General features: G+C 46.2%; 8 protein-coding genes across 8 annotated transcripts; 4 read left to right on the top strand and 4 right to left on the bottom strand.

Annotated features, from left to right (window-relative positions):
- Window positions 1-208: 208 nt before the first annotated feature.
- Window positions 209-1,888, top strand: N7509_006556 (uncharacterized protein; the record flags this gene model as incomplete). Its single annotated transcript, XM_056631193.1, has 1 exon — window positions 209-1,888. The coding sequence occupies one exon, from the start codon at window positions 209-211 to the stop codon at window positions 1,886-1,888; it is 1,680 nt and encodes a 559-aa protein (XP_056486744.1).
- Window positions 1,889-2,816: 928 nt separating this feature from the next.
- N7509_006555 (uncharacterized protein) lies at window positions 2,817-3,092 on the top strand (the record flags this gene model as incomplete). Its single annotated transcript, XM_056631192.1, has 2 exons — window positions 2,817-2,986; window positions 3,008-3,092. 2 exons carry the CDS (start codon window positions 2,817-2,819, stop codon window positions 3,090-3,092), a joined length of 255 nt encoding a protein of 84 aa, XP_056486743.1.
- A 1,007-nt stretch (window positions 3,093-4,099) lies between these two features.
- Window positions 4,100-5,686, bottom strand: N7509_006554 (class I SAM-dependent methyltransferase; the record flags this gene model as incomplete). Its single annotated transcript, XM_056631191.1, has 10 exons — window positions 4,100-4,178; window positions 4,229-4,355; window positions 4,411-4,658; window positions 4,724-4,910; window positions 4,961-4,986; window positions 5,036-5,076; window positions 5,132-5,214; window positions 5,470-5,504; window positions 5,559-5,611; window positions 5,666-5,686. 10 exons carry the CDS (start codon window positions 5,684-5,686, stop codon window positions 4,100-4,102), a joined length of 900 nt encoding a protein of 299 aa, XP_056486742.1.
- A 1,724-nt stretch (window positions 5,687-7,410) lies between these two features.
- Window positions 7,411-8,952, top strand: N7509_006553 (uncharacterized protein; the record flags this gene model as incomplete). The annotated part of the gene is made up of 3 exons (XM_056631190.1): window positions 7,411-7,800; window positions 7,872-8,012; window positions 8,077-8,952. The coding sequence occupies 3 exons, from the start codon at window positions 7,411-7,413 to the stop codon at window positions 8,950-8,952; spliced, it is 1,407 nt and encodes a 468-aa protein (XP_056486741.1).
- A 1,329-nt stretch (window positions 8,953-10,281) lies between these two features.
- N7509_006552 (chitin binding peritrophin-A domain-containing protein) lies at window positions 10,282-10,500 on the bottom strand (the record flags this gene model as incomplete). Its single annotated transcript, XM_056631189.1, has 1 exon — window positions 10,282-10,500. The coding sequence occupies one exon, from the start codon at window positions 10,498-10,500 to the stop codon at window positions 10,282-10,284; it is 219 nt and encodes a 72-aa protein (XP_056486740.1).
- A 1,938-nt stretch (window positions 10,501-12,438) lies between these two features.
- On the bottom strand, window positions 12,439-14,190 carry N7509_006551 (uncharacterized protein; the record flags this gene model as incomplete). Its single annotated transcript, XM_056631188.1, is given in 3 exon segments — window positions 12,439-13,181; window positions 13,241-13,472; window positions 13,492-14,190. The coding sequence occupies 3 exon segments, from the start codon at window positions 14,188-14,190 to the stop codon at window positions 12,439-12,441; spliced, it is 1,674 nt and encodes a 557-aa protein (XP_056486739.1).
- A 2,453-nt stretch (window positions 14,191-16,643) lies between these two features.
- Window positions 16,644-16,919, top strand: N7509_006550 (uncharacterized protein; the record flags this gene model as incomplete). Its single annotated transcript, XM_056631187.1, has 1 exon — window positions 16,644-16,919. The coding sequence occupies one exon, from the start codon at window positions 16,644-16,646 to the stop codon at window positions 16,917-16,919; it is 276 nt and encodes a 91-aa protein (XP_056486738.1).
- A 334-nt stretch (window positions 16,920-17,253) lies between these two features.
- On the bottom strand, window positions 17,254-18,716 carry N7509_006549 (glycoside hydrolase; the record flags this gene model as incomplete). The annotated part of the gene is made up of 2 exons (XM_056631186.1): window positions 17,254-18,052; window positions 18,109-18,716. 2 exons carry the CDS (start codon window positions 18,714-18,716, stop codon window positions 17,254-17,256), a joined length of 1,407 nt encoding a protein of 468 aa, XP_056486737.1.
- Window positions 18,717-19,332: the final 616 nt, after the last annotated feature.

Genomic DNA, 19,332 nt, shown 5'->3' with positions numbered 1-19,332 from the left:
AATGGCGTTCCTATTTGCAATTTGACCCCAATCAGTGGTGGGTGGTGGGACGCGCGATTGATGACACACTGAAACGAGCTACTCGCAGAAGCAAAAATGCAGATGCGAAAAAGCAAAAAAAGGGAAAAAAAACAGCACATACAAAAGGCGCATGAATGTTGTTGCACCCTTTGTGACAATAGATTTGACTTCGTATGACACACTTATCATGGAATCTGTACGAGTCAACCCCAAGTTGTCCGCTATGCCGACCGAGAATACAATGAACGACGACCATGGAAAATCCCCAATCTTTCGTTACGAAGAAAAAGAAAATCGTGGGAATATCGAAATGGCCAGTGCCCACCTCGAAGAGATCCAAATTTTCAAACAAGGACTTCATCAACGACATATTCAGATGATTGCCTTAGCAGGGACGATTGGCACTGGTCTTTTTCTCAGTTCTGGTCAGGCAATTGCAGTGGCCGGACCTTTGGGGGCTTTCATGGCCTATTCTATCGTTGGTCTCAGCGTTTCCAGCGTCATTTTCGCCGTGGGAGAAATGGGTGCGCTCGTTCCACTCAATGGGGGTGCGATCCGATATGCAGAACTATTTTGCGATCCAGCTTTGGCATTTGCTAATGGCTGGAATCAAATCTATTCATACCTGGTATCTATCCCGGCTGAACTTGTCGCCGCTGCAGTCATTGTGGAGTTCTGGGCAACGGTAAGCAATGCTATTTGGATCACCATTTTCGGCTTATTGATGATGATAACTGCCCTTGTCTTTGTTCGAGTTTATGGAGAGTTAGAGTTCTGCTTCTCGATGCTCAAAATTATGTTGATCATTGCGATCAATATAATGGCATTGGTGATCACTTGCGGTGGTGGTCCGAACCATGTTGCTATTGGATTCAGCTACTGGGTCAAGCCAGGCCCAATGGTCCAGTATCTCAATGTCCCTGGCTTGCTAGGTCGCTTCCTTGGCTTCTGGAAAACCTTTGACAGCGCTCTCTACGCTTACTCAGGGATCGAGAACATCACCGTGGCTGCCGCTGAGACAAAAAGCCCTCGCACGGCCATCCCAATGGCCGCCAGGGGAATCTTCTTCCGCATCCGTATTTTCTACGTTCTGACGATTTTCATGGTTGGATTGGTTGTACCCTCTGATGACCCGAGCCTGTTAAACTCTACCAATACCGCCTCGCAATCCCCATTTGTCATTGCGGCTCGCAATGCAGGAATCAAGGTGTTCCCATCAGTCATCAATGCAGTTGTCTTAACATCGGCATGGTCGTCTGGAAATTCCAACATGCTTGGCGGATCCCGGATTCTGTTCGGCATGGCTGTCCATGGCCATGCACCCGCAATTTTCAAACGAACTAGTCGTTTTGGAATACCTTACGTGGCAGTCATGTTTTATGGTCTTTTCATGGGTCTAGGCTATATGACCCTCTCCAGCTCTGCTAGTAATGTATTCAGCTGGATGCAGAGTATTGTTTCGATCTCCACCCTCGTCAACTTTATATGCATTTGCATCGTCTATCTGCGTTTCATATACGGTTGTCAAAAGCAAGGAATCGATCGGCACAAGGAACTGCCATGGGCAGCGCCTTTCCAACCATTCACCACATGGGCATCTTTATTGATCTTTGTCCTTCTTGAATTCACTGGGGGGTTTACCACTTTCATGAAGGGGAGGTGGAGTACAGAAACCTTCATTTCCTCCTACATCAATTTGCCTCTCTTTGTTTTGGTATATGTTGGGTACAACTTATTCATGAAAACCAAAATTCTGTCTTTAGAGGATATTCCAATTCGACCATTTGTAGAAAGTGCGAAAAAGAGCCCGGAGCCGCCGGTGAAAAGGAAGCGAGGACTGGCAAAGCTCAATATTTTGTGGTCTTAGTAGCAAAAAAATCTTCTTATGATAGCATTGAATATAAACACCAAGGAATTTCATTCACTTCCTGGCCACCTTCCTCCTCCTTTGCGCCCCGTTTCAAATATCACCATTACCACTTTAAACCAGCAGGAGTGTTGTGCGGGAGCAGCGGCAATTATTATACGAGGGATTGGAGATACATGATCAAATAGTGCATTGGAGCTGTGGATCCATTGCTTGTCAGGCTACCCTGTTTACCATGTGGACCCGTTGGGCAGCCATGAGGGGGTATAATGTCCACAGTCCAACGCATACGATTACATACAATGTTCTTGGGCGATAAGATAAGATCCTGCCCGCTCAGTCCTACCATGGTACCCTGCCACACCGAGGTAAAATCGGTCAATTGGATCCCCATTGGGAAATGTGGCTCCCCTAGCCATATTGGGAAGGTCTGGCCCGGCGTATCTAGTCTCGCGAATTATTCATCTTGTCCTGCATTGCGGGGCCAGCCAAACTGGTCTGTACCGATCCCTCCGAAATGATTTCTTTTACGTGCAAGGAGCAAAAAGAAGGTAAAATAGTACTTTTAATAATTGTGATGACTACTAAATATTGTGGTCGAAATATACCCACCCACGGATTTGCCACGTAATGCTCTCCTTGAAATTCAGTAAAATTTGACGGAAGCTCGCTCTATGATTTGTTGACTCGGCTATACCTCCCGTTTTGCTCACAACGGGCCAAATATCCTTCCTGCTGCTGGTTTGAACCAGTACATTTCTTGTACTAGCTACCGTATGCGCGATGTGAGAGAAAGCAGGCATGTGGGTTTTAATGTTATTGGTACTACCTAGTTTCCTATAATGCGTTTTACGATGGCATCCACCGTTTTATTGGGAATCGACCAGCATCCCACACTATTCAACTGATATTCTTCTGCTACGGCTAAATGACAGCAGCCCAGCTCGAGTTTAAAATGATATCGATGGTTATAACAGAGCTACAATACGTATACAGGTGTCCTCCAAGCTATGTTCTTTTGCACTATCCATATGGCCGGAGTGAAAAGCCTGTGGGAGTTCGCCACAACCGAGGAAAGGAACCTATTCTGAGCCGGAAGTGAGAGGTCTGAAACGAAAGTAATGCTCTGAGACTAAGAAACGCGGGCTTCACCATCTGTCGCTTGGCGACTAGGGATTCGAATCGTACCCACGGCTACCTCTGAAGGCTCTGATAGCAAAATCACACCCGAAAACAGTGTGACTTTTGATACAGGCGAAATCGGGAACTGAAAGCCAGATAGCAGTATACAATATAATCATGTTCGACGAATTCTCCACGACGGATGCCAAATAGTTTGTCGCGCCACATAGATGAGATGTGTTATTAATAGCAAATATAGGGTTGCGCGGAGCATACTGCACTATGCTCAAAAAGGTCCATGCGGAGAGATATTTGCTGTTGAAATGGAAGTTAAATCTAGCACAGTATCGCATCTAGCCCAAGAGAGAGTTTCTACATCTCAACAGTAACCCCTAGCCTAACAGTCCTTACAAGGATGTTATCTTAGCATGAAGCGAAAACATTGCAAGCTTTCTAGTCATGTACTCCCGAATTCCAGTATCCATCCCCTTTGGTATTTGGATGACCATTCGTATACAAGTAGAGAGAATCAAGCAAAAGCCAAATAAAGCAATCAACGAGTCGGCGGAAACTGCCCCCAAGTCGGAGATACATTGCATCTTCCATTGTTTTCATTGGAAGAAGTTATGATGCGTACCTCAAAAACCGCTCGGAAGGCTCAGGGTAACCAAAACAGAGGCCTTGGAATTGTGGAACTATCAAACACTCCTTTGGGACAAGATTTGCGATGTCTTACATTTAATTTCCAAGGTTACTACTACTAGTAGGAGTATAGCATATATTCCACCTGGGAGCCTGGACAACTTGAAATGTCAGAGGCCAGTAATCAAGCCGGTGAAGATTCAAGTTAGTATGGGATGCCTTAAATATAAGACTGTTTGCTTCAACAGAATACCTTAACCTCCAAAGGTTGATAATTCATCAAATTTGTAGCCCTTAATCATGTGGAAATGGACGGTACTAAAAACTTTATTTTGATCGAGTACAACCAGTTGAGAGGTGCTAACCAGACAAAGCGAGATGGTGAACAACGAGAAAATAAACAGCAGCCTGATTAAATGCCTCATGACTATTCATCACCAAGTCCGGCTATTCACAGGGGCTCTGTTTGACCTCGGGCCGCGTTCGAAGCTCCTCCTCAGTTGGCTTTCTGGCCCAGACCCTGCGACTAAACCTGGTCATTACAAAGCAGATAGAAATTAGACAAGGGGAACTTACGCGAGTTCATAGGCATGAGTGCGGGGGTTCCTCAATTCGGATCTGACATTGGCTAGATAGACCTGAACCTCCCCATTACTCCGCGGAGAGGGCGCTCCAAACTTGGTGAGGAGCCATAGAGCCCAGCCTTCCAGAGCAGCAGTCCAATGGAGGTATTGAAGCTGACCAACTTCTTTAAGAACCTTGTCTTTTGGCCAGGGACACCAGAGGTATCTTGTAAAGTTTCTCGTGGGTATCAACGAACCCAGCCTTCTCCATGGAAGATCGCATTGTCTCCTGTATTAGGAGCGAGCGACCAGCTCGCTCAGAGCAACCAATAAAGTTATCACCCCAGCCAGCCAAATAGCTATCGCTCTTCAAAGAACCATCGTCACTATACACTCGGACGTCCAGTTCAATCTGCTCAATCCAGCAACCTGGAGCAAGAGACCTACATATCAAATACGTTACTCCACGGAGCTTCGTAAGGTGTTGGAGGAACTAAGCGACACTAACTCATAGCACTGTTTGTAAACTTGCTGCCACCCTTCTGGTGTAAATGCGCCCAGCATCAAGCGGAGGTGAATGAAGTCAAATAGCTTTTCCCACGTCCATTCACGTAAGATATCATCTACTTCGAATATACAGTTTGGTGGCATCCAAGTCACGGGAGGTGGGAAAATATCAACACCACGGACAGTCGCTGTACACGATTAGATCAGTTGCTTGAGAAGGGGAATAGGTAGCACCAACCCGACGGATATTGATCAGCAATGTCTCTGCCTCTAAGTTAGTAGAGCTCTAGAAGCAAGGGAACCGAAGTATCACATAGCCCAGGTGCCTTTGCCGGTGCCAATGTCTAGGATATGCTAGAGGATAATAAGCATGGAGCAGTTTCTTAAACCACGTGAATACTTTACTTACCGTGGGGGATTTGGACAGAGGAGCTAGATGAAGAGGACACTTCTCCCGATACTCTAGCAAAAGGAACATGAGGTGGCTGAAGACTACGGTTAGTAGGGATTAGGATTATTAGAAATGAACTGGTACTTCCCCAATTTCAAATGCCTCGAATTGTCTTTCATCGGAAGGACTCCTACATGCCATTTGATGTCAATTTAAACATTGAAAGATGGAAAGGGGGGGTTGACAGACCAGTAATCGTTTTCCTTCATTGCCTGGTATCTGCTCTCATGTAAGCAGAGCAACACCCCTCGAATGGTTACTTCATGACAACAACCGTCTACCGTTTTCTAGCCTACCTCTTGCGATCGTCGACGCAAGAGATGTAGTTTCTCTACTAGTCCATTAGATATAGAGGCGTGTTGCGTCACTCTAACGGGGATCCTACGACTCGAAGTCAACGGGCTCCCAATCTTTCGTCAGGGTGTAGAAATCGGGGTCCTGGGGGATGAGTTGAGGAAATCGTAACTCTAACGCGTTCAGAACAGAACTTACAATGGTAATTTTGTCCGACATCGTGGCAATTGAATAATGAAATGAACGGACATAAGAAGGGGGTGTTGCTTTTTCAGAAGGAGAAGGAGAAGCTTTGAGCCATTATTATGAGCGTCCCCTGGCTTTTATTGAGCCCCGCTCTGCTTTGCTGTTCTGACATCACGCTAACTCAATACAGATCTAGGCACTTAGAATATCACTCCAGGATTCTGCACTAAGCGATCCTGGAGTGATACCACTCGGTTGTGATCTCAGGGTCGGGAGAGCTTTGGAGACCATGTGGTGGCTTCGTCCGCACATTGTGAGTGTCAAAAAGAACATTAGAAGATCAACATGAACCATTCCAAGTTTAGCATACGGTAATTTCCCTCTCCTGGAAATTAAGACGGGGCGATAGAATCCAGTAAGGAAAAATGTATGTGGCGTTTAGTAACATCAATGTGACATTGAGCTAAGACTGGTTGGTCCACCTAGTACAAAACCATTCACTAGGAGATTGTTAGCATGACCCGTGCTCAAAGAGGCAAAAGCCGGAAGTTGAATTAAATTCAATCAATGAAGTGCTCGCAACCCATAAATATCATAGCACACTTTTCCAATGACTGTACTCGTACAAATAAAAGCAAGGAGGTACAACCCCCTGGGGGTGCTTGTGGGGTGATTTACAGAGACTTGTCACGTCCGAATCTCCAGTTGATTTCCAGTGGGAGGTTGTTATATTGAGGCTAGAATCCCTTGTCCCGAATGTATAACTTATCTGGTATAAATAGGACCCTCTTCATATCAGTTTGGTCTAGGGAGCAACTTTCCACGATGAAATGACTCTTCGCGATGTCACCACAGTTTGAGGGCGTCAATTTCTGGGAAATACATGATATCGAGGTGAGATTGTCAGTTTGTTTGACTTCAATTTGCTTGTTTTTGAGAGTAGAATGACTATACAATTTTGGGGTTTTAAGGTTTTTTAATTCCATGGCAAGACAAAAACACATTTACGCACAACAGAACCAGAGAAGCCGGTTCACCTGGGTAATCAATTAAGAGAAAATCAAGTGTGGAGACCAGGGCCGCGGGCTAGCCAGTCAGTTTTGATGTTGCCGGGGGAAATGCGTGGATGAGAGAGCAAATACCACTTACACCTTAGATCTTTACACTGTCACTCCAGGGAAGCAGACAAATAGAAGGGGGGTTTTTCGCAGGTTGGCATGCCATCACAAATCCGAATTTAATCGGTCGCAGTTGGTCTAAATAGTTGCGGGAAGCAAAGAGGCTGTGATTTACTTGTTGCTCCCTGATCTGTCAGCCTAATTCCATTTGATGCAAGAGACAGGGGCATGTGGACTTGTGGGGGCCAAGAATTCTGCCCCTCAACCCATTTCCCAACTGTGAAACACTCCTTGGCTCTGCACCCCTTTAACTCCTTCAGCCCCCGCCATCACACCTGAGCGCCCTCAACTCGGTCCACACAAGGTGATCATCTGGGCAAATTATATCCCGAGCAAGACGCAATGGGGGGTACGCCCTGGCAATCAAAAGGTTGCCGGACATGCAAGAAAAGACGTGTCAAGGTGGGCTGCTCCGATATGATCTGATCCGATTGTTCAGAAGAAGATCCTAACAGTCAGCAAAAGTGTGATGAGCAAAAGCCAGAATGTTTGCGTTGTATTAAGTATGGCACAAAATGCCCTGGCTATGAGAAAGACCAGAAGTTTGTGATTTATTCCGCATCTGTGCGATCGCAAGAAATGATCCAGCGAGCACAACTCCCATCTGTTAACCAGGGGCGATCTGGTCTACCGCCAGGGATCGCTTCGGGTCCTTCCAGACGTGAACAGATCTTCTCATCATATTTCAACGTATTCTTTCCGGTTCAGGGTGATGCGAAATCCAGTGTGGATCTCTGGTACTATCTGGCGTCTAATTTCTCCGCGATTCCCAGGAAAAGCGAGATGTTGGAAAAGTCCTGGGCTGCATTGGCATGTGCCTGGCTGGGGAAACAGAATAAAGATGCCGGTCTACTCAAATATGGCGTTCAACTTTACAATTCCGCCATTAAGCAAATGGGGAGCATGATTACCCGTGATGTTTACACCGATGACATTATATACTGCACCGTCCTCTTTCAGGAAATCGAGGTAAGCGGACTTGCTTCCAACGATTCGATTCTTTTGTTTTATAGTATTCGGTCTAATACACTACCTTTAAGACATATTATTGTCCAACTAATCTCCATGCATGGATTGCCCACATCGTGGGTACCAATGCGATCCTTAACCATTACCGTCATCGGCTAGGCCAAAGCCCGCTGGTTCACACCATATATCACGAATATCAGAAGCAGCGTCTGGTACGCCGGCACTACATACATCTTTGGAAGAAGCTACAGAGGCATCTCGGCTAATAATTTCTAGGTAATGTCCGCCCAAGGAATTAACATCAACCAAGAAGAATTCGACTATATCACCCAGCCAAGTGAAGGCAACCCGACTGTGGAACTGCTTCGCCTTTACGCTAATTTCGCGCCAATATCCAATGCAGTGAGGATGGCTAGGCCCCCGAACCACAAAATCTGTCGCATGCTGCTCCGTAAATGCCTCGCACATCGGGAAAAGGTGACAGAGTGGTATGCCAAAAATGTCAGGCGGGGCCCGGAGGAATGCGCTCTAGGGGAGGTTTTGACCACACGAATTCCTCCGACAGACGACCTATTTGGTACCGCCTACCGATTCCACTCCCTTGATAGTGGAAAAATTCATGTCATGTATTGGACATTGCTTAGTATCATGCACGTGGTAATCTCTCGGGCCCGGAATCTTGTTCTCGTCTACTACATTGATCCATTCACGCCGGACATTGATGATCAGTTTGGCGACCAGGATTATTTGATCTCAAGCTACTGGGGCGATCAGATTGCCCGAGCTATGCCCTACCATGCACAAGATGATAAGAAGGCATGGGGGATTCACTCGGCCACGTTTTCTCTCTGTCAGGCTTGCAAGTCTGCAGCCGTAGATTCTGGCAACCGAAAAAAGTTCGACTGGTGCCAGAGCGTTTTTAGTGCATTTGGAGAGGCTGGGTTTGAATCTTGCTTTCGCCTTTGCGAAGTCTTCACGGGATTGTGGATGATGCACCAGGCTCGTCAAGCAGGCATAACAGTGACTTCACTTTCGGGTGAGCTGCAAGCCGGCACTCCAGAATCAGTACGGAAACAACATCAGGTCGTGGGTGGGGTTTCCGCTGTCCCAAATTTACTAGATCAGGTCGTCCAGCGAGATGCTAATCCATGAGAACTGTGAACTTTTTCGAACGAAGGCAGCGTCTCTTGCGTAGAGAGACCTTATTTACCACGAGAGGGCACTTTTCCATGGGACCTTTGAAGATTATGCATTGTAACCCTTTCTTTGACATCTAAACGAAGGCTGGTTTTCAAAAGCTCTCGAACGATGAATCTAATTTTTTGGTATTTTCAAGTTTTATTCTGGTGTCGACGCAAGTCACATTCGATTTTACGGCGTAGACAACGAGTGCAGCCTCGTTTAGATCAGAATCTGCGGCTCTGTTTCTTAAAGTGGCAATCCACCTGACTTGGAACGCTCATTGCGCTTTATAATTGTCGAAAGGGCTAGGTTATACACCATGTATATGTCTGTGACTGATCACCTATCTTCGACGACACAGGGAAGCTAGAATATATGGGTCATTTATTTCAATGAAATTGAATAGTAAAAGCCCGAATATTTTACACCGGAACGCTTTTTTGACAGTAAATTCGGCTATGAGGCCTTTCTTACTGATAAATACCACAGAGTGACCTATGCTTTTGGTCCAGGACGACGAGTCTGCCCCAGCCAGTGACTAGCTGAGAACTCGATCGTATATTAATGCAAAGCCTGTTCTATAAGTTCAAGCAACGCTAATTAATATTACCAGATTCTCAATATGGCCAAGATGGCGCGGCCTTTCAACACCGGATCTAATACTTCAGGTTTGTTATTGCACCTAAGATGTTCCCCATCGGACTCGACCCCCGCTCTGACCAGTATATCCAAGTTATGCAAGTAATCTTTGAGAAATTGTCGGAAATTTTCGTTCGTCATAAAGATAAATGAAATAATCTCCACTTATAACAATCACTCCGGCCTGATTATCACCGAACCTAGTAGGGTAACGACCATATCCAGCCCAATACTAGTATATACCAGTATTAGTTAGCATGATCTGAAAGTTTAGAGCCATATGCCCCGGCAGTGGATGACACCATCATGATACTACAAGCCCTGCCAGTAGAGTACCAACCTCCACAACCATACATTGCAACCTGAAGGTTCCTTTCTCTTTGCTATGATAACGCTGGAAATACTCTCTACAAAGGGCCAGTTTCTACTCTTTAGCTAACGAAAGCAAAATAGTATCTCACTCACTTGTCCTTTTGCTAAAAGCTCTAACTACTTCCAAAACTTGTATTTTGCTATAATAGGCTTCACATTGACAATGTTTATTCAGCTCTGGGGAGAGGAATACTATGAAACAATATGGTTGGATTGAGCCATTCCTTAGCAAACATAACTCGTTCAGTTGCACAAAAAGGAAAACGAGCGACACTGCTGTGGTACGACCTAATGGCGCCAGCAGCTTTCCACTAGGTACTGATAGTCACAGACACTAGTTTTCGCCTGAAACGCAGTTCCCGGGCCACAAGTTTTCAGAACGGGCTTGCCGCCCACGGGGCATTCGTAGAATCGGTGGCAGTCTTGAGGATCCGCCCATGCCACAGCACCAGTGGCGGCAGTAGAGACCGGCACAGCAATTACTGGACTCATGAGAATCAAAGCCATGATGGCGTCAAATGCTAGATGGGTGAACTGCATGGTTCCGGCTATTGATAAATTAGCATTGGGTTTCGATAGGCATTGAAGAGATAGATGTACTTGACTTGATGTTGGCAAAGAGGGAAGAAGCAAGGGAGGTTGCAGACAAGTTTGGCTTGAGTGCTATTGATTATGAGAAACTGCTGATGTTGGTAAAGAATGACTTGTGCAGTGAAGGCAATTTGGATTCTTATAACTTTGGAAACCTAGAGATAGTCTTGTCTCGGCTAATTTTGCTTCCATGTCAAGGGGAGATATTACCCCTGTGGTCGGCTATTGGTACCCTCACCATGTTGAAGGGCGCGTGCACATAGTTGAGATACCCCAAATTATAGCATTCCTCCCACATATCGCTGGTAAATCTATATTGGGATAGTCCCTTGCATTGAACGACGGCGCCATGGCTCGGGAGAGAAGGAAAGAAAATCTATCTAGGGGGATGGTGCTTGTTATGTCTCCCAATCAGAAACGACCTTTCCAATCATCTATTCAACTTTATTTCCCTTTTTTTATGGCGAGGTCTCGAAACTAACCTATCATACAAAGATTCTCTCATTCATGTCCGCATTGCTAGATCACATTCTACAACAATAATTTAGAAATTATGTTGCTATTGGCCTTTCTGGCCTTCCTCTTTTTTTCATACTCATTCTTGTGCAAGTGGACCTTATTTACTACCTTGACTAACTACCGGGAGGAAAAAATTGCGTATTTTGGCTGTAAGGGAGTCTTTTACTATCCGGTGGCTTTAGGGTATTTGTCGAATTTTTGTTTTACCATGCTTGCCATGATTATCATAGGCATAATTGTGCTGGTATGTAAAAACATTGGCAACATGTGAAATGTGGCACTATCCACTGGCCAAGGATGGCTGTTCAAAGGACCAGTATGATTTTCTTGCAAAGCGACTTGGAAGAATGCTCCATTTGGTAACCAGTATAGAGTACTCAAACTCGTTTCAAAAGAGCCACAGCCATAGAGACCTGAAATTTATATGGTCGCTTTCCTACATTTACAATAAAAACGATGAGCATAGAGTTGTAAAACCAAGAAAGCGAAATCATCCTATCCAAAATAGTTAGTAAAGTAGATGGAGCTCGGTAGACTTCTAGAGAGAGTGGTCGCCTACCAGCTGTTTTTTATATTCGAAAAGCATAAGCTACTACTCCTGCCAGGTGCACAGCCAGTTTGAAGAATACCTGGAAGAATGATCGAGCAGAATCTATTGGTTCTCTCCAACACAATAAACTGTGTATGGTATAAGCATAAAGTAGTCTCTTATCTTAATTCACCTGAAAGGTTCCTCCAACAGGGTGGATAAGATTAGCTTGGATGCTGGTCTGCTGGCATAAAAGATCCCTATATGTGTTTGCTGTGGGTGTGGATCCAGCGAACAGGAATATTAATGGTAAAACACTGAGACATCATGGAGTAATTCATGGTGTTTTCACCGAGGATCTGATAAGTCTTCTTGCTTGCGAAGGTGTCTTTGAGGTCTGTGCCACGCCCACAGATTCAACCTGCACGACTTCGCTCGATTATGCGGAAAAGCTGGCTCATCGGGAATAATCACCAGGACAGGTGTTTGATAATAGATGATGGGAACAGTCATTGAAGAGTTTGAATGCAATACTTCTATCGCCGTATGATTTTTGTGCAGCGATAATAGGGTGTCAACAGCTAACTTGAAGCAGCCCCGGAGAAGCTTCGAAGTAATAAGCCTTGCATTCAGGTGATCAATCGCTGGCTTTTGTTCCAGGAAAGAGACCAGTAGGAAAGAGAAAGATAATATAATAGATTGAATGAAGATAGCTGGTTTCCGTATGTTTATATTTAAGCTCATCTTTCCAAGTTGTTGACTTTTGTATTGCTGATACGCAAAATTCAGGACGGAGGGGACCTGCTTCATTTGCGAAGCTCCTCACTCGGTCTGCATGTCAAGTGAAAAACCCGAGCCTTCGAGAATGAGCGCGGCCAATATGAGATTTGCACTTTTTGACAGGCTCTTTCGATAGAAACTTCAAAAGTCGCACTCAATGACATCGCACAAAAACTTGCCCGTGACGTCGACAGGATTTTATCTCCATTTTTGACCCCCGCAATAGCGGCTCTTGATCCTTGCATGAGACCAGATACGATGCGTTTATTGGTACTCGACTTGTCGAGCCCAAACTCCAGAATTTCCTGCATTGAGGTGGCCAAAATCCAGTCTTCGTGAGCCACTAGGACATCTTTCAACTCTATTGCTGTGCCTCGAAGCATGGCTCGGAATTCTTGGGACATGTCTCCCAGGTACGGCCACAAGTAAGTCAGCCAGTCAGATGCCTGGAGCCTTTCTCCTCTTTGCCACCGTTGACCCATATCGACAACAATGTCGTCTAAGGGACTCATCTGGTCGAAACCAAATATACCGCTGGATTTTCTCAGGCTACTATCGACCTGTAGAAGGTACACGCAACCGCGCATATAAGGTATCAGCTCTGCGTACCAGTCATCATAGAAACTGCGCTGGGAATCCACTATGTCCATATGGATTCGCGGGCTGCTACCATAAGCTTGTAATATCGCATTCAGTCTGCCCACGAGGTAGTCAAAACCGCGAAGGCCGAAGCGGTAGGGCAAGAATATGGAATAAAATTCTGCGAGGCCTATTCAACGGTTTGAGTATTATAAAAGCCAGTAGATGGGCAATAGTAGACTTACTCACCTTCAATGTACCACCCATTATCATATCCATCATCCTCGGGGTCCATCAATGAGAAGCTGTGGATCATCTCATGAGAGAAGAGAGAAACAAGTTCTTCGTCTGTTTCTTTGCAGATCGTATCATCGTATTCAAACATGTAGCTTTCCAGACATGCGCTTCCTCCATACCCTCTAACCACTCGCCTAATAAAAATGCTATATGAGGCTTTTTCTCTCAGAAAAAAGGCGGCTAACTTGAGAAAAAAAAGACACGTTATATTGATTGAGAGAATGAATATTATCAGGTAGTTCCCCAAACCAGTTGATGTTCGCGCCGGAAAGGGGTCGCTTATTAGATGCTGGCTCGGGGTAACTCTTGATTGGTCCAACCATGAAGATCGAATTTGCAACTGTCATGGGATACCCGTCCCTGGAAATGGGTCCAGGGCCCTCACCATAAGACCACATCGCACGTGTGCCCAATGGTGCTTCCGACAAATCCCACTCAACGACGTTACACCATACTCGATTTGCTGCAGGTCGGGGGAGGAACCATCTCCCACCACTGATGAGGCCTCCCTGGTCGCGACGCATGTCGACACGTGGGCCCATCGGTGTTTCGATGTCTACATATCGAGGAAAGACTTTAAAATGCAATGAGACTTTGCCAGAAGTATTGCGCTTCACGCGCCATTCTTGGTCAGGCGAGTTCAATTTGGTCTTGGTGAAGTAAATAGGGAGGGGGCCGTCGTGATCGAAAGCTAACACATCTTCTTCGGTGAATTGATAAGCAGGAACATTTCCATGGCGCGTCTCAAATAAGAGAAGAGCCTCATGGGCAATGCAACGTGGTCGATGCAGGGTTTGTTGGATGGATAAAGAAGATGCGCCTTGATGGTCAAAGAGCGGGGTAATAGAGATCCTAAATACAGGGGGTCCATCTGCCGGACAACTTTTAACCAAATGTTCCATGGGGAACGAATCCAGTCGAACAGATTGTTCGTCAAAAGTGGAAGTCTACTGGCATGCTTTTTCAAGGAGAGGTGGAGTGGGAGGAGAATGGGGGAAGGTGACACAATTTAAATAGCAGTAACAAAATGACCATACTATTATGTTGTCATAACAGTACGTTGTTCGCCAATAGAGAACAATTAAATTCCGGATCAAAGACTCGGATGTAACGTCGGCGATCCTTGAAGCTCCTCCATAGTTAGTAACCATGATACCACATGTTGACATAGCGTAGTATCTTCCTGAAATAACAATTTTCAGGGTAGAAGCAATCTCTCAGTATCGATGAAATCGTGGCGGCGTGGAGCTCTGCACAGCGTGTCGTGCTAGGCCCCTGCCATCCTCCGCAGGTGCTCGGAGTTTTTAGGATTTGATGGACATCATCATAACCGTTGATCTCTTTCGGGGCCCCTTGTCGGGTCTAGGGTATCATCCGCCGAACGTAAGATTCACTAAACTCAAAAGGACGAGTCAGGTCAAATCCACAAAGGTGAAACTCTGGGCACACCTGTGCCAAGTAATATAAGTAACGCACTCCCCCACCTTTTCCAACCTTGGAAGGGGCCATCTACGGGGGTCTGGCCGCACACCAAGCCATGAGATCTCGTGGGCGCGTTGTATTTAATTCATTATATATAAAAATATCCATGGATATATGTATTTCCTACAAATTCAGACTTTGCTTTAAAAGCCTTTGCAGTTCTGCAACATTCCCCCGCAGCCCCCACCTAGCCCTCCTCTCGACAAACTTGTCGTTGGAGTTTGGAACATGTTCGATCAATCTGTTAGCTACAAGTCGTACCTTGCAAAAAGGCCAGTCACACACCGAGATCATTCTCAATAGCATCCAGCGCATCCGGCAGTATCTGCACGGCGTTAAGAATCCGCATGCACCCCTCGTTCGTTAGAGGCAGGTCACCCAGTCGCAGGTCCCATCGTAGCTTAGCTCGAAAATATGTTGAAGCTGTTGAGTCTGGCAGAATAGCTAGTAACTGGCGTAGGTTGTAGGAAATTGTGTCGTAGATCGTTACAAGTGAAATCTAGCATGACATCACAATCAGAAGGGTGGGAGTGTCCACAGGGTCATCGCTACTCGGGGTAAGGCTAGAAACTTCGGTTCCCCTCCATCTCTGCTGACTTTTTGTAATCATTGAGCGAGGTAGGTTGCTCCACCAATCGGATAGTCGTCTATGCTGCTGTGCTTTGGGTCTATATATTGTAAGTATCCTCAGAGAGTCTTTATTGTCTCTTCACCAGTCAGCTGGCTGGTGAAGATGATACGGCGGGTGCGCTTATTGGGAGAAATGAAAGAAGACTGAGCTTGTACTAGATACTTTCTGCACAACTTAAATACAAGAGACTGCATTAGAGATACGAAATATACCATCGGCCATGTCGGGGCCATATTTCAGCCGGGCTAGGTTGAGAGGCAGTTCATGCACGTTCTAGCCGTTGATGTACGATGATGAAGAATTTGTGCCAAACAAGCAGCTCTTAGAGGTGATCGTTACCACCACGAATCATGAGATCGATGATTTTTTTTGATTTCTTTAACTTTCAGGCCGTACACTCTAGTACACGCTGCGCATCATGTGTTCTAGCGAAGTGGCAGTTTTTTGTAGCTCACATTCAATACCTCGAGCAATACAGTACCACCTCGGCGCCCCTCTGCAGACTACCAGCGTCCATTATACCAAGGGCCAGTGTGCCTTCATCCATCCGCAACAGACTCTACAATCATTGATCTTATACTGGATAGCCCTTTGGATGCCTTCGTGTATTACGATCCCTCATGTAACTCACAAGCTATACATATCCACCCTCTGATCTGCCAGCAAAGCATCAACGACTAGAACATATGAGCCTTTGACGGCTAACACCAACGGAGATGTCAGTCACCGGTTCTCCAGGCTAGGGTCAATCTTCTCGTGTTTTAACAAAGCCTGGACTATATCCAGGTTTCCCGCACCAGCAGCAATCCCCAGAGAAGTGTCATGCATCATCAAGGTGCCCTGGTTGAATCTGAGCCGTTCACCTTGTTGCACCAACAACCGAACAGCCGCTGCGTGCCCCCCCCCCCCCGGCACTGCCGCTTGACATAGCGGCGGATGGATCAACTCTCTTAGGGTTTTGATTTCCACGCCCCTGTGGCCCAAAAGTATTTTTGTTGTGATATGAGGCTGGTGCAAATCAGAAACCAAGCCAAACCATCGGAATTAATCCCGAAGTATGTATACGAAGAACCGTATACGAAGAACCAAGTTGATTGGAAATAAACTTGATCTTCTCGTTAGATATATAGCCTCATGTTTCCCTTTAGAATAATAACAAAATTTATACCTCTGAACAACAACATGCATCAGCAACAGGCTGCGACGGCTGCCAAGGCCTCTCAGCAACTGAAGGACAATGAGATGATCCACCACCAACAGATACAGCAGCGCTGCATCGAGGAGGCCCCAAATGCTGTCCCCAACCGTGCACCCCATACTGTCGATCCTATTGTTGAGGAGCGCATCTCTCGCCTTCTACAGCAGATGCGCCAGAATGCCGTCGCCGCCGCTGAGGATTCACCCTCTCCTTCGTCTATCCTTTCTCATATGGCCAAGGCCCGCAAGGATGAAGGCAATATGGATGAGGATGAGAGTCTCCTCACTAGTGAGGAGGGCAGGAGGTTGAGCAGCAAGTAACGTTGCGAGCTGCGCAACAAGGCCTCCGCTCGCGCTTTCCGCTCCCGTCGCAAGGGTATGTATACGAAATCTTTTGCCTTTGCCTCAATTCATATTTAGCTAATGGTTATTAAAGACTAAATAATTATAAACACCATCAAAAATGTACAATCTTTGCAAAGAAAAAAAGGCAAAAGAAAGTAGACAGAGAAATTATACGCTTAAATACAGAGTCCCACATGCAAACTATCTCAACTTTTTAGACAAACAGGTAGATGGACACCTAAGGTCACAAGGAATAAATGAAGTTATTCACAGCCACGAGACTTCACAATTCGCTTCTTCTTGCTTCTTACTAGAAGTCTAGAAAAAATGTCTTCATTGCCCTAGGCTCAATCTGGGCTGTGAACCTGCCTTCCTTGAAGATGAACTCATTATCCACTGTCACGTTATGCTCATTATCTGTCAAGTATGCGACCGCATGCGAAACCTTTGAGCCGTACAGCTGCACATCCAGAGTATACGTATAGTGCGCTGCATTGACGACTGGGATGGCAATGGTACTATTGGTGTTCATCCAAGCAGTGATATACAAGTCCTCGACGTTAGTCTCAGCGTAGATGCGCACAGCGCCCGGGCGTGCAAAGCGGAAGTAACTAGAGAAGGCCCAGAGGCGGGCAGCAATTTGGTAGGAGTCGCCGTTAACATTGACAAGGGCAGCATCGCCGCCACTCCAGGCACACCACCAGTGGGACCAGCCGGCGACATTGTTGCGGAACGCGTTGTGCATGTAGATAGCCCATTGCAAGCCTTCGAAGTTGTTACCCGAGATGTCCCACGTGGGAGTCCATGTCGAGCCGCCGTCACTCCATTCCGTCTCGATGGTGGGTTGGCTGTGCAGGAGATCTTCAAAAGGCACCTTGATATCGGACTGGTAGTTGTGGTAGGTGTTGATATCGAACATATTGAGCCCACCTAGGCGACCGAGCTCGTACAGAAGATCGCGCTGTTGACGGGCACCAGTAGAGTCACAGCAGGACACGGCAAGGTTGGGGAACGTCCTCTTCACCATGGGGTAGAGGACCGAGAGAAAGTCGTAGGCTTGGTACCCATCGGACAACATGGCAGAGTAAGTGAAAGGGTTGAAATCAGGCCTGCAAAATCATCAACTTCTTCGGAACAGCTTTTCAAAGGAGTGCATTAAACATACTCGTTATATGCGCCTAGCATAGACACTTTGATACCGCGCTGCTCATAGAGCTTGACATATTCGATTAAGTAGTTCGCATACGCCTCACGCCAGTCTTCGGTGCAATTGGAGCCTCGTACACCGCAAAGGTACCCTCCGCCGGCCTCTTGACCGGTAGTCTTAAAGCATCCAGGGGCAGACCAGGCATCCGCATACAGGAAAAGGTCCGGGTTGTATTGAAGTGCATTTTGAGCTAGAGTCAACTGGCAACTATCGTTGCTGGAGGTAGGAAAGGAGTAGTTGAATGGACCAGCAGGGGTCGCAGGGCACTCAGAAAGGATGGTGGCTCCAGTGGAGGATCCGATGATGTTACGAAGGATGGAGAGGGCACCAAGATTCTCATCGAAAAGCGCCTTGACCACCGTCTGCTGGTCGGCTGTCGAGAGGGAGTTGGTCTGGCAGGCAGCACCAAAAGCACCAGAGCATCCTCCGCCAATCATTGTCTGGTACCGCTTAGCTGTATTGACAGTGAGGGTCGTACGAAAGGAAAGAGGCTGCGGAGAGATGGAAGGGTTTGCCTGGACTGAGATCGCGGTGGCTGCACCAGCTAACATCAGAGAGTACTTCATCTGGAATCTGTCCTGCGAGTAGGCAAAAGACTGAAGACTGAGTGAATGGCCTGAGATGGAGGCAAGCTTCCTCGAGATTTTTATACTTATGTATTGCAAGGTGAGCGCCGCGAAGTTCCTCGCTGCTACGGATAAATTGAAAATAACAAAAAGTTGATCCGAGCGAAAGGTAAAGCGGCAAGCCGCCGTTAGTACGGACGAGTACGTTCTAGAGGGGTAGTAGATCAAGGTACAGGTATGCGGGTAGCACTTGAAGAAGCTCCACAATGTTTCCAATTATTTCCTTTAGTCGAGCATTTTCATTCCCGCACTTCACTCGGTATGTTAACAAAATTTCACGAATGTACCGCTCTAATGGGGTTTTGCATACTTGTACCATGTGTATACTTTTGTAATCATACAATCATTGTCCACTATGTAAAATAATACACATAGTACTGTATGGGGTGCATACAGTACGCAGTAATCATACGTGGGGCTTACAGAACCCGAGGGATAAGCACGAAAGACGAAAAGCACAAGCCAGATATAAACCACAGTGCTTTGATACAGAGAACCTGAAAGCTTTCAAAGCTCTTCACGAAGTCTCTAGCATGTTCAAAGTCATATTAAATTG

Source organism: Penicillium cosmopolitanum (genome assembly GCF_028827165.1).
Source record: "Penicillium cosmopolitanum strain IBT 29677 chromosome Unknown utg000008l:1.0-4398992.0:1.0-4402845.0, whole genome shotgun sequence".
NCBI classification, from domain to species: domain Eukaryota; kingdom Fungi; phylum Ascomycota; class Eurotiomycetes; order Eurotiales; family Aspergillaceae; genus Penicillium; species Penicillium cosmopolitanum.
The sequence above is the reverse complement of the archived record's forward strand: the minus strand, read 5'-3'. Positions and strand labels throughout refer to the sequence as shown.